We start from the raw sequence: 14756 nt of genomic DNA, 5'->3' as shown, positions 1-14756 counted from the left end.
GGGGGAGGGTAACAATGGAGTGAGCAGCTGTGTCCAAAATTGAATTTCATGTCCACCCGAACAAGGCCGGGTAGCCATGCTAGTCTAAAAAAAGACCAAGGGAGATAATTTAATGATTCAAACTTGCAAGATTTATGTTGCAATGATTATGAATTTCCATTATTCACTTAAAAATTATTTTCTTTCTAAAAATAAACCTTCAATCTATATAATTATAAAACTCAAATGACCTTGTAACGGGTGTTGTAACCCAACATCCGGTTTATGATCCGGTTGCGCATGCGTACATAAATAATCAACTTGACAATAAAACGTATTGTTTTACTGTGTACGATTTCAGCGTCCCAATTTTTTTTTTTTTTTTTTTTTGCATTTAAATTATCCAAATAAAATAATTTCTGCATTTTTTTTATTACATCGTTCATTTCCGTATTCCGTTCAAGTTTATTTTAACGCAATTTTCTTACAAATAAATCTACAGTGTATGGAGTGTTGTTGCAACAACTCTACCGTGTATGGAGTGTTGCTGCGACCTCTCTCTCTCCCGTGTATGGAGTGTTGCTGCGACCTCTCTCTCTCTCTCCCATGTATGGAGTGTTGCTGCGACCTCTCTCTCTCTCTCCCGTGTATGGAGTGTTGCTGCGACCTCTCTCTCTCTCCCGTGTATGGAGTGTTGCTGCGACCTCTCTCTCTCTCCCGTGTATGGAGTGTTGCTGCGACCTCTCACTTCTCTCCCGTGTATGGAGTGTTGCTGCGACCTCTCTCTCTCTCTCTCTCCCATGTATGGAGTGTTGCTGCGACCTCTCTCTCTCTCTCTCTCTCCCATGTATGGAGTGTTGCTGCGACCTCTCTCTCTCTCTCTCCCGTGTATGGAGTGTTGCTGCGACCTCTCTCTCTCTCTCCCCGTGTATGGAGTGTTGCTGCGACCTCTCTCTCTCTCTCTCCCATGTATGGAGTGTTGCTACGACCTCTCTCTCTCTCTCCCGTGTATGGAGTGTTGCTGCGACCTCTCTCTCTCTCTCCCGTGTATGGAGTGTTGCTGCGACCTCTCTCTCTCTCCCGTGTATGGAGTGTTGCTGCGACCTCTCTCTCTCTCTCCCGTGTATGGAGTGTTGCTGCGACCTCTCTCTCTCTCTCTCCATGTATGGAGTGTTGCTGCGACCTCTCTCCTCTCTCCCGTGTATGGAGTGTTGCTGCGACCTCTCTCTCTCTCTCCCGTGTATGGAGTGTTGCTGCGACCTCTCTCTCTCTCTCCCGTGTATGGAGTGTTGCTGCGACCTCTCTCTCTCTCTCCCGTGTATGGAGTGTTGCTGCGACCTCTCTCTCTCTCCCGTGTATGGAGTGTTGCTGCGACCTCTCTCTCTCTCTCTCCCGTGTATGGAGTGTTGCTGCGACCTCTCTCTCTCTCTCTCCCGTGTATGCAGTGTTGCTGCGACCTCTCTCTCTCTCTCTCCCGTGTATGGAGTGTTGCTGCGACCTCTCTCTCTCCCGTGTATGGAGTGTTGCTGCGACCTCTGTCTCTCTCTCTCTCCCGTGTATTGACCTCTCTCTCCCGTGTATGGAGTGTTGCTACGACCTCTGTCTCTCTCTCTCTCCCGTGTATTGACCTCTCACTCCCATGTATGGAGTGTTGCTGCAACCTCTCTCTCTTTCTCTCTCCCTCCCATGTATGGGGTGTTGCTATGGTCTAAAAAGATCTCAAATCTAATAAGTCCTACACTTTCGGTGAACCTTCAACCTTTCTCACATTACTGCAATGTCGCATCCTTTTGCTCTGATGAACTTGTAGCACTTGTGCTCCCTCAACATACATTCTCCCATTTAGCACTAAAATCAGCAAAATTTCACCCTGGTAAGCCTTATACTCTAACTTCTTCTTTCGGACTGCTAAACTTGATTTCCCTTCCAATTTCATGCTTCCCTAACTTTACTAACCTGCAGAAATTTAAATGTAATGTGAACAGACACCCCGCTGCTCAACTCCCCCTTAGTCCCCTGTTAGACAATATCACCTATGACTCAGTTTAGAAGATGTTGGCTCATCTTTTGAATCAAAAATATTTTGTGATTTGAAATTACTTTGTGTATGTGATAGTATTAGACTGTGGAATCAGTAACCCAAACACCCTTCTCCAACCCTTGAGGTTTTAAAAGTCTAATTTCAATTAAAAAAATCTTATCGTAATGTATTAATATAACATAGTTATCTTCTCAGATTTTCAAAGTCAGACCCAAATAGCATTTAAGCTGACAAATCAAACTTCTGACTAACCAATTTTCATTTGATATTATTACAGCATATATTGCAACATATATTCATAACGATGATTTTTCAAATTTTATTTACAAATCAAAGGATTCAGTTTGTATTATTTGGACTATTGTTTTCATCTTTTGTGTTATTCGCACAGTTTGGTTGATGTAACCTCCAACCTTCTTCGGTGTATCTTACAAAGATTTGTGGTGTAATGGATAAAATTCAGTGACACTCTTCTGAAGGTTCAATGTAGAGTGATACCAAGAAATGAATTGTGACCCAGTCATGGTTGACAGAACGAGAGCATGCTACCCCCGTGGATTAAATAACGATTTTATTCAAAATCTGTGCAGATTAAAGTTCGACAGATTCTAGAGTTCGATAAATTACACCTGAAAACTATCCAAGGTTGCATTGGCTGAAATGTTGTTTGTTCAACTGAGAAGAAGCCATATTTAAAAAATACTCTTATATGTATTGAACATGTTTTTTAAAATTTAATTTAAATTTAATAATCCAACTAATATGAATTATCAATCCTTATCAGAAAAACAAAAGGATTTAACATTGTTAAATGACTCATAAAGGTTGTACTGCTAAATAAAAAAGCAACCCAGTCAGCCATGGTTTTATTATTTCCATTAACACTATGGACCTTTGACAACTAAATATTTTCATTTACTAGCTAAATAGAAAAGTTACTAGCCAAATCTATATGATTTTTAGAATATGACATCTTCTTTCTGTGACGAGTATATACACCATAAAGATTTTTCTGTGTTTTTTTTAATAAGTGTAATTCTAAATATACAGCAAATTTTATGTTGATACTTGACGGTATAAACATTCTAATTTCTTCAGATATTTTTTTAAACAGCCTTCGTTAAAAAAAGAAGAGCATATTGTTCTATTAAACTTTCATTGTTTAAATAAGTTAACTTTGTTTTATTTAAAAAAAAAAAAAAAAAGTTGAAAAGATATTTTTCACTCAGTAATGAGCTTTGGAATATTGTCAGTGAAAGAAAGACAATCGCCAAAAGATAAGCGTTTCATTATTTCTAGTTGCCACTTTGGAAAATCATTCGCAAATGCTCGCAATGTAGAGCCCTGATTAATACAAAGGGCGTTCCAAAAGTAATGCATCCTATTTTTTTTATTCCGTCCGAATGGATCGGAGAGGATTGCAAATTGCATTGTTATGATGATTGAACTTGTGCATTCATGACCTGAAAGTTCCATATCTCTGATGCAGATATTGGTGTGAGACTCTAAGAAAGCAACCATTGTCATGGATATACGTTAGAAGCAGAAATGCATCATTAAATTCCTGGCAAAAGTATTGAGAATGGTGGTAACTATGTAGAAAAAGGTTGCTAGTTTTAATAGTATCATTTCTGTTTTGATAGCTCTTCAACTTTTTGAGTAAAAAAAAAAAAAAAGGAAGCTTTACTGTTGGAACTACCCTTTTTAAGAAAACTTTTAAATCTTCATGCTAAAGCCATAACTAAAATCAAAATGCTATAAAACATACAAATATGTTTATTGCAAAGGGGACAAAAACTTCAGAGCCGGAGTCTTTTAAAGTTTCAAGAGTCAGAACTGATAAATTTGTTTTAGTCTCCACAGCCATTTTTAAAAGTCAATTTATATTATTTTTCTTTACACTAATAGTTTGCACAGTTGTTTGCCTATAACATAATTTTATGCTGATTATAGACTCGCCTTCGTTGCAGAGTGAAGCAATTTCAGCCTTTCATTTTGTCTAGACTTTAAAAAAAAAATTTTTTCAATACATATAAAAGTATTTTCTAAATACCACACATCCACTATCAAAATGGCTTCTTAATTGAAAATAATAATAATAAAAAAAACTGAAGACAGAGTTATGATGTCTGTAACCCAAGCACTTGACTTTGATTTCAACTTAAAGTGTCCAATTCTAACCCAATACATATTCGTTGGAGATGACTTTGTTTCAATAAAAATGGTACATTTTTCAGCGCTCTGTCAATTCAACTTTTGAAAGAAAAAAACTTTTTAAATTAATGAAATCTGAAGAATTCAATTAAAGTTTTGCATATGAAAAAAAAAAAATCACTAATCTTGTTCAGAATTGCACCAATATTAAAAATCAAAGATGAAGAAAAATCTTTATTATATACATGCCTGTAGCAAAATGAAAATATCATATTCCAAAAATCACATAAATTGATAAAATAGTATTTTATAAAGAAAATCAGTTTTAAACAATGAATGGGAATTTGTAGCAATTACAATCTCCTAAGGAATCTAGTATGTATGAATTTTTGAGTTATCTCCCTTTGTTTCTTGAAATTGTTTTTAAAATAGCAGCCAGACACTCTTCAATTACTCATAAAATTTGATTTTCTTTAAAAAAAAAAATTACTTTGTGATTTTTGGAATATATTTTCATTTCGCCATGGATACACACATGCAGATTTTTCCTTATTTTTTTTTTTAATATGGGGGTGAGTAACTGTACGAGAATGAACATCTGTAGAATGCTTCCTACTTGTGTTTATCCTATTGGAGTTAAGCTGACTTGTAAATTGCTTGCACTATGTCTGAATTCTGGCAGTTCACAGGAGCTGGCAATTCAACCGAGATTCCACTGCTGATGACAAACCACCTTTTTAGATATGAAATGTTTGAAGACATTGTATTGATGTTTTGTACTGTATTGTCACTTAAATATTGAAACTTTTTTTTTTTCTCTTTCAGACCATCTTTCAGAATCATGATATTGATTTTAATGTGCGATGGTTGGCAGTGTTATATTTTAAAAATGGCATTGAGCGTTACTGGCGTAGGAACGCTCCAAAGTAAGTAAAAAAAAAAAGTGTGTATGTAATATATATATAGGCGAATGAACCCTTTTTCGAGGTCAACAGCCAACTAGCACCGTGTGTGTTTGTGTATGTATGTATGTATGTATGTGTGTGTTGGGGGTGGAGAGGGCTACCGTAAGCCGTGGTGAAGACGACCTTTCTAGGAGAAGCAAATCTGATTTAAAAAACCAGAAAGCGGGAGACCATTACTCGCATGAAGCTGGTCTGCAGTTTAACTTGTTGCTGGCTATCTTGCTTTTGCTTGTTGCTGGATCTCAACATTTTGAACCGAGAGAGAGACTTAGCTGTTGTACCTATTTACTATGCCTCCCCACGAGACAGAGTTAGACACCAGGGTCGTTTTTTAACGTGGAGAAAAGGTACAAAAATAAAAATTGTCTGTCATGAAGGATTTCTCCTCCACCGAAAGAGAACAAGAAATGGAAGTGCAGCATCTGAAGAACAGATAGTATTTATTTGCTCCCCCACCAAGCAAATTAGGCACAAGGCCGATTTTTAATGTGAGGAGTGAAGGGGAAATGGGGACCAACTCCCCGGGGAGTAGGGGAGCTGGATAGTGACAATTGGTATGAAGGGTTGCCCCTACATTGACCAAGGTCTTATATGTGGGGTTGCCCCCACATATGGTCTTTGCTTGCAGTATCTGCCGGAACAGATGGTATTTATTTGCTCCCCCACTGAGCAAATTAGGCACAAGGCCGTTTTTAATGTGAGGTAAAAACCAGCTCTCCTAAAAGGGGTCACTCTGGTTACCAAAAATAATAATTGTCCCAGTATAGAGGGTTTCCCCTCCATTTACTGGTACAAATTATCTTAAGTGCAGTATCTGCCGGAACAGATACTACACTTTGATCCTGGCCCGAAGGCCAAGCCTGTTGTAGCTAAGACTCTGTAACATCATCTGTGTATAGTTACTCCCTCAGGCATTTGTCTATTAAAATTGTCCTGTGGCGATGGAAGTCATTTTTGGTCTCATGGACTTTAAGTGTCTGCAAGATTGGCACTCATCTGACAAGACGTTGCAATCATATATATATATATATATATATTTAAAATGTAATTATCTACTGACACGTGTTTCGTCGTCTATGACTCATTAGAGTGGCTGAATATAGCGAGATTCGAAATTGGGACCCCACGGTAATTAGCCTAAACCCCTTACCTCTGACCCATCTCGCCAACTGTCTGGATATATCGCGATTTACTTAGATGTTGTTTGTTTTGATTTTAGCGATATGTTTTGAATGAATTCAATTATTTACGAAAGTGCATTTTTCCTAAATGCGAGTTGGGAATAATTTTCCCTTTAACCAATTTGGTACCCCCACATGGCGGGATGGGTCAGAGGTAAGGGGTTTAGGCTCATTACCGTGGGGCCCCGATTTCGAATCTCGCTATATTCAGCTACTCTGATAAGTCGTAGACGACGAAACACGTGTCAGTGGATAATTACATTTTAAAAATAATATATATACTGCTCCCCATGTGGGGGTACCAAATTGGTTAAAGGGAAAATTATTCCCAACTCGCATTTAGGTAAAAATGCACTTTCGTAAATAATTGAATTCATTCAAAACATATCACTAAAACCAAACCAAAACAAACAATATATATAAATATATATAAATATATATAAATATATATAAATATATAAATATATAAATAAAAATATTTAAACATTAAAAAGTATATATATATATATATATATATATATATATATATACTTTTTAATGTTTAAATATTTTTATTTGATTTTACTATATAAAAAATTTGGTACTTGTGCAGAATACAAACCATGCTGAAATAATCTTTAGAAACCCATTCTTACCATGGGGAGGGCGTTTTTTTATTAACGATTTTGTACTTTCATTTAACAATTTAATAAAAGATACTGTACAAATTTAACTTAAACTTGAAAATCGAGTTTAAAAAATAGCGTGGCCTGTATTCTGCTAAAGTCCCAAAAAATCAAAGGAAATTAAGGAACATTTTGGTATTAGAATTTGATGAGATGGCATTAAGTTTATAAATCTTCTGTGGCATCTTTGACTGATTTCTATGACTTAAAACATGTTTTGCCGCATCTGCTTCTTTTAGTAAGACTCTTTATAGTGAATGACCACAAAGTAATACTGTTAAGGAACATGGGCGTGGTTAGAACATGATGGATCTAAAGAGTCTTATCTCAAAAAAAACAAAAAAGAAAAAAAAAATCTATTGTTTATGAGTAATTGTAATTGCTGTAGCAATCATCGACAAATGGATGTGTGTTGATGACTGTTAAATATGTTCCAGGTATGATTAATTTCATAAAGATATGGACTTTTAAGTATTTATATAATATTACTCAAATAATAAGTAAATCTATTTATAAATTTTGTCTATTTTCTTTACAGAAAATTTATGCGATGTACAAGGTGCCTTCAATAAGTTTCCAAACTGTTTTCATATGGCCACTTTTATTGATAGTACATACATGAAACTCTAGTCGTCTTCGAAGTAATCTCTGGTTGCAATGCTCTAATCGTTTTGTTCCAACAACTTCTGGGAGGCCACATGGAAGTCCTCTTGCATGGTCATGTAAATGACCCTTGTCACAGCCTTTTTCATCTCAATTGTCTCATAATGACAGCCTCTAAGATTTTCCTTGAGCTTAGGGACCAGCCAAAAGTAATAGGGAGCAAGGTCTGGACTATACGGAGGGTGAGGACCTGTCTTGATGCCCATCTGTTACAACAATGCAGCAACCTTGGGATAAACTTTGTGCAAATCTTCCGTATCTTTAGTTCCTCGCAAATAACTGTGTGTACAGTTCCCACACTGACACCAAACTGTGCACACGAACATCCTTATCCATGAAATTCTTTATTTGGCCAATCAACTCTAATGTTCCGACTTCCTTACTCTTCTCACACCTCTCATCATCCCTTACAGACTCCCTACCTTCCTTGAATCTCTTGTTACTCTAAAACTGTTGCTCGATTTATGCAAGATGGTCCAAAAGCAGTCTGAAGTATTCCACACATTTCTATGACATTTTTTTCTTAAGTTTAAAACAATTTTATTGCATATCATTCTTCTAAATTGTCCTCATGTCCAGATTGCATTTTTAAATTCACCAATTGTGACAATCAGGCTTTAGTAGGGTGTATTTGAATTTCTGCTGTAGCTATTCATTTGAACCTGAAATTATAAAAATTGGTCAGCCATCTCATAGTATGTATAGCAATAACATACTAAATTTTCAAGAGTCTACGATAATTTTAAATGCCTGCACAAAAAAGTCTGGAAACTTATTGAAGTCACTGCAACTGTGTTTTGGCTTGAACCAAACTTTGTTAAACCTTTTCAGGCAAAAAATTTGGATAAAAGTACATATGAAAAATGTCAGTTCAATTGTTGGTTGGATGTTGTCATAGAAAGATTTTTATTTTGAAAGGAAAAAAAAATCTGAATCGTGTAAGAGAAGAAATCATGACAACAAAGTTTTTATTTTATTGTTTGTTTAAAGTTGGTGTTAATCCAAAATTGTGAGCTGGTTCTGGTGAAACTTTGCTTTGTTTAAATAGTTTTGAACATTGTCTCTCTTTTATTTATTTTTTTATTATGTTAATCAGAAATGACTTACGTTTTTGTCACTATTGTCTGATATTTCCATAGTTTTCTCCAAATCATGAGTTTATTTTTAATGAAATTCTGCTTGATGTTCTTGGACTATGAACACATGAAACTGACAAAACCAAATTTTTTAGAGGGTTGAGAGGGTGGAGGTTCTGGCTTGTAAAAAAAAAAAAAAATGGACATCTATTCAAGTAAGACATACAGTATATTGAATTTTATCTGTATCGAATGTGGTTGGATTGTGGAAGGAATTTTGAATGTTAACAACTTCAAGAGTGGCATCTTTGGGTTTTTTTTTTTTCGGGTGGAGATCACCAAGTAATCCTTTAAATAAAACAAGTAATGGTGAGCCTCAGATAAATTCTGGTTTGTCTCTTAGGAAAATCAAAAAATAAATTCTCAAATTGACAAAAAATGCATTTTTAATTTTTTTTTTATATTCAAATATCTAATAGTGAAATTTTTGGAATGTGAACAAATCCTTTTTGTTATTTTTTTAATTTATTAATTTTTATCATTTTATTCACCTAAAACAAAGCATTTGCTTTTGAAATGTAAGGGGTCATATGTGAGTTGGGGCTCATATTCATCGTAACATAATAAGTAGGGAGTTGTGCAGTCGGAGGGTTGTTCAAATTACATTTAAGTTTCAGCATCTTGGTATATTAATGGAAACTGGGAGCAAGGAGAGAATTCTAAAGACATAACTGTTTTCAGAAAGAAGCTATTACAATAGGCATCTAGGGACCTCTATGCTGAAGAGGTGGGATTTTGCTGATTGTAAGAGTATTTATATCGAGTTGGTACCAGAGCAGTGAATTCCTCAGAACACATTCCAATGAAGTACTTAAAAAAAAAAAATCACAAGGCTGTAACATTGTGGTGATGTGACTGGAACTTTGTAGACAGTGTAGCACCTATTAGTCTCTTTTAGAGCCTAAGGAGAGCCTAGTTTTTTGTGCACCGGTCCAGATGTGACAACAATACTTGATGCATGTGCAGTGGTGGTTTTGTAGAAGTATAGGATTCTGGCAGGTGTTGGAAGTTTTCTTGCATGGTAGAGGGAGATCACCTTCTTTGCTTTCACAGTATCTTCTATGTATTTGTTTCAATTTGTGTGACCTGTGAAAATTAGGCAGAGGAGTTTGAATATTGAACTGTGTAGGGTGTTTTAGCCATGGCAAAAGATTTCTTATAATTCTTAAAGGAAAGAAGTTTTGTCTCAGTATTATCAAATGTTACTTTTCATTTATGACACCCATTTAAGTATAGACTGGAGGTTTATACTTTTTTTTTTTTACATGGAGGTCACCACTTATCAAGGCCCAGAGGCCAGTCAGGAATAAGGGTTATTGTGTGTACAGTAATCAATGAGATAGTATTGTAGTAATCATTACTATTGGAGATTTGATAGTGTCTTACTTAAGAGGGCGGTTTATCAGGAATTTGTTTATGTTGGACTTGAAGACATCCAAATTGTAGTCAGGTGGGAAACAGGCAAATGGAAGTGATTCTAAGAATTCAGCCACTGCCTTGGATACATGCGTGTTCGTTTTACCCATATGTTGAGAATAGTGTGGTATCATTAGCAATCGATAATATATTCGGAATGTTTTTGTCTGGGGTACTATTGGAAATTACGCACTATACTAAGATCACATTTTTATCAAATAAAATTTTATAAGGATTTTAATGGTTGCATTCATTTTATTTAAAAGGAATTTTACAATATCATGATTTTATGTTCGCAGCAACATTTTTATTTTATAACTTGAAAATTATGAAAATGAAAGATTCTTGTTGAGAATTCCACTGGCATTACAAAACAAAAATAAAGAAAAATCTATGATATCCGTACCCATGGCAAAAAGAAATTATATTCCAAAAATTACGTAAATTGATCATGTTGTTTTATATAAGATAATCAAATCTTATGAGTGAGAGAAGCGATTGTCTTGCATGGTCATTTTTAAAATAATGGCGAGAAATAAGGGAATAATTCAATAATGATCCAAACTTGTAAGATTAATGTTGTAATGCCTACAAATTTCCATTAATCACTTGAAAGTGATTTTCTTTATAAAAATAAAACTGATTTTTGGAATATATTTTTAATTAGTCACAGGTATGTACATCAGAGATTTTTTTTTTTTTTTTAATATAGAAGTTCTGGACAAGAACCAAAGACCAACACTTAGAACAAACTAACGCTATTAACCATTAGGCTATGTGTCGATGTGGAAATATGATTTTGATTTTGGTATTTGTTGCTTATATGCCTTTTTTTTTTTTTTTTCTTAATCTGCAGTGCCATTGCTGAAGAAGAAAAAGATGCGTTGAAGAAACGCCTTGTTGATAGTTTTAATGAACCTGTGCCACAGGTAAGTTGATGGTGCTTATATATGCAGGTTGGCATTAGACAAAATAAATGTCGTAGTTTTTTTTTTTTTTTTTCCCCACCCCCAAACAAGGCATATTGCCACTTTGAACGTAAAGGTCTTCTAATTGGGATTGTTTCTAACAGTAAACTGTGGGATGTTGAACAAGAAGATGTCTGTTCACATTACATTTAAACTTCTGCAGGTTAGTACAGTCAGGGAAGCAGAGAGGAATTCCAAATTCTATCAGTCCAAGGGAAGGAATTATTATAGAAGATTTTCCTGCTTCTCGTTACCTCAACAGTGAAGATGCAGAATTTTACTGTTTGTCGGGTTAGTCGATTTAGAACGGTTGCTCAATTGTTTCTTTATGAAAGACATTACTGTTCACATTTTGAGAGTGAGTGCATTCTGGCAAAACTGAAGCAGAAAAAAATATTAAGGCTTTTTTTTTTATTCATAAAAATTTTTGTTCTGCTTTATATTAGTATGCATCTTAAATGTAAATTTTATTTACATTACATTTACAAATGTTTAATGTCGTAGATCTTTGTAAAAAATAAACAATGATTACAAATTTCATTTGGTACCTCAATTAGCCATCAAATTATGACCGGTTTATGGTTTGTTGAAAATTAGAAAACTGGTGATCTTGTGTGGTATTGATCTACTAGTCATTTTCTGTTTATAATTAAATTTGCAGGCTTCAAACAAATGAAATAACCTTACAAATTTAATATCTTGTGGTAGATGAAAATTTATCTATTATCTAAATTTCAAACGTCGATTTGTGTCTTTGCGTGTGTATGTCTGCCAAAAACTTTCGACACACGGAACGAACACTGACAAAATTGGTTTCATTAGAAAGATGGGACTCTCGTATGACAAATATCCAAAAATTGGTCAAAATCATTAATTCTGTGTTGATCAACTGAGCTGTTTTTTTTTTTTTTTTTTCAAGGAGGGGTCAGTTTTTGGGTTGACATTTTTGCAAAGTCATCATACGCCTTGCAATGACTAAGCTTATTTTAAATGTCCACAACATGATAAGTCGGCTTTTTTCACCTTAGTGTTACAGGTTCAAACCTGGCTACTGTGGCTATTTTTTTTTCTTTTTTTGCGCTCGCACGAGTATTTTGATTGAAACTTTTTTAGGGTTGGGTTGCTCAATAGCCTAACTATACCACCTCTCCACACTCTGGCAAAGCTGGGTACCCCCGCTAGTCTATTATAGAAAAGGGAAAATGTGTTTGTTTGTGTTCATGTCCGCTAAAACTTTTGTCAGCCACATCGGACCGGGTCAAAACCGGTACCATCTGAAAGAGCGATGCCTCGGATGCATATGTGAAAATTAGAATAAGATTAATTCTGTGGTGGTCAACTGAACCATTTTTTGGAAGGGGGGGGGGTCACTTTTTGCAAGTCATGCACGCGTATCAAACTGAATGTTTAAAAACGTATTTTTGCAGGATCATGACGTCATAAGTCATTGTGGTCCGATAGACAAAAGCGTTTGCCAGTAACTTTTCCCTCTTTTGCGTTTCTGGTTCGAACCTGCCTGCCATGGCTAATTTTTTTTTGTGGTCGCACAGGCACTTGCTACTATTTTGATTGAAAGAAAAGCATCGATTTATTTTGGGGGTGGGTGGGTTCCAGCACAAGGGCAACAAAAAAGTGTCACCTATTATTTTTTTTGGGGGGGGGGCGCGGTTCCATTCTTTTATAGAGATTGCTCCTTAGTATAACAGCTATGTCCAAATCGAGCTTCATGTCCACCTGAACAATGCCGGGTATCCATGTTATAAAGGGTAGTTCTCTGTGTTTTTGTCTGTCCAGCTAAAAGTCTCTAACTACTAAACAAAAACTCATCAAGTTAGTAATGTCTTGATCAGTGTTGCCCCAAATGAATAATATCTAGAATTAGAAAAACTTATTCATTCTCTAAGGGTCAACTCGGCTAGGTTTCGGTGGAGGACGTTTTTAGTGTAATCATGTATTAATTTGTAAATAAAATGCTGACTAATTTTATGAGGAATCTATTATATGAAGGAGAGTTGTATATGTGTCTCTAAATAGAGAGGAATGGGTTGGGCAGAGGGAAAATGTGTGGAAGAAAGAGAGAAAGGTAGAAAAAGATAGAAGTTTTTATAGAAATGTTACACTTTTGCTTCAGTTAATGGTTCTTCTGCTAGTTAATGGTTCTTCTGTGTTATAATAGCGAAAATCAAAATACTGAATTTTAAGTAAAATCAACTTAATTGTCATGTTACAGTAATGAACATATTCAAACAGTATGAAAAACGATAAGCTAGAAAATTAATTATTAAATAACATATTTTTTAAAGACAATTAGCAAACCTCAACTTTTGCTAATTGTCTTTGAAAACTGTTTTCCTTAATAATTAATTTTCTATCTTATTGGTGTTCATAATTTTTGGATACGTTTATTTTTCAACGTGACAATTAAGAGATACCATTGGTTTTACTTGAAATTCAATATTTCGAATTTTGCTATTATAATAAAGAATATTCAATAAATATTAGTCAAAACCTCATTACCCACTAAAAAAAAAAAAATTAAGATCTGATACCAAAAGTGTAACTTTGACTGTTCAGAAGATTAATTTCAGCAGTTAAAATATTTTGAATCAGGTCAGATGTTTACATTTGATATAAATTGTTAAAAAAAAAAAAAAAAAAAAAATTGGATTTTGATCATGTAAAAACAAATATTTCTGTATTTCATTCACTGAAGTTTTCCCTTTTTTTTTTTTTTTTACTTGGGGATCACTGTTTATCTCCCAAAGGCCACTTGAGGATAAGAGTTAATGGTAGTGAAGTAATCCTTAAATTGGATGGAATTTGTCTATTTATGAGGCGACTTAACAAGAATTTGTTTACATTAGATTTGAAGGATATTATGTTGTATTCAGCTAGGAAGCATGCCAGCAGAACAGTGTTCCAAAGGCGGGTAGTTCTGGGAAAGAAGCTCTGTTCATGGAATCTGCGTCTACATTTAGGCACAGATAGAGTGGGGGAAAATCGTACATAGTGGTTTTGGCTAGTCAAGTGTTGTTTTGTGGAAGTTTAGTGGACGTGGATTTGTGTCTTAACTTAAAATCTTATATTAAACCTACCTTATTTTCAAAGTTGCCCTTTTTATTTAAAATGAGACGCTCTTTGTGTACCATGCACACCAAATTTTGAAAAAAACAAAAAACAAGACATTTTTACATGTAAAAAAACAAATTGCTCTTTACTGAAAATAGTAATTTGACTTGAAGAGAAAAAATATTAATGACACAAGGGAAAGACTTGTACAGTTTTATTAAAAAAAAAGATATTTTTTGGTACATTCAAATTTTCTCAAAATAACCTGCAAGAAAATGCGATATTACAAATTGAAGGGAATGTTATTATATTAACCTAATCTTGTATTCTACACTAGGCTGGTTTGTGATACCTTATATTAGTTAGTCTAGTTGCTTTTATATGAACCCCACATGTGAACTACCTAGCCATCCTGAAATTAATTTCTGGACACTTAAATAATTTATTTTTAAATTTTTTGTTTTAGTATGGGAATACTGCTTATCAAGGCTCAAGGTCCCCTCGAGGATAATGGTCACT

General features: G+C 34.8%; 1 protein-coding gene across 2 annotated transcripts in view; it reads left to right on the top strand.

Moving 5' to 3' along the window:
• LOC145270104 (importin-11-like) overlaps positions 1-14756 on the top strand; it is a 108605-nt gene that overhangs the window by 20727 nt on the left and 73122 nt on the right. For both annotated transcript variants that reach the window (XM_080125709.1, XM_080125707.1), the window contains exons 2-3: positions 5000-5100; positions 11057-11129. In XM_080125709.1, the coding sequence (XP_079981835.1) occupies positions 5000-5100; positions 11057-11129 (174 nt within the window). The remainder of the gene's footprint in view (positions 1-4999; positions 5101-11056; positions 11130-14756) is intronic.

Source organism: Euprymna scolopes, chromosome 4 (assembly GCF_053919585.1).
Source record: "Euprymna scolopes isolate OS-2025 chromosome 4, ASM5391958v1, whole genome shotgun sequence".
NCBI lineage: Eukaryota > Metazoa > Mollusca > Cephalopoda > Sepiida > Sepiolidae > Euprymna > Euprymna scolopes.
Note: the sequence above shows the minus strand (reverse complement) of the source record. Positions and strands in the feature narration are given on the sequence as shown.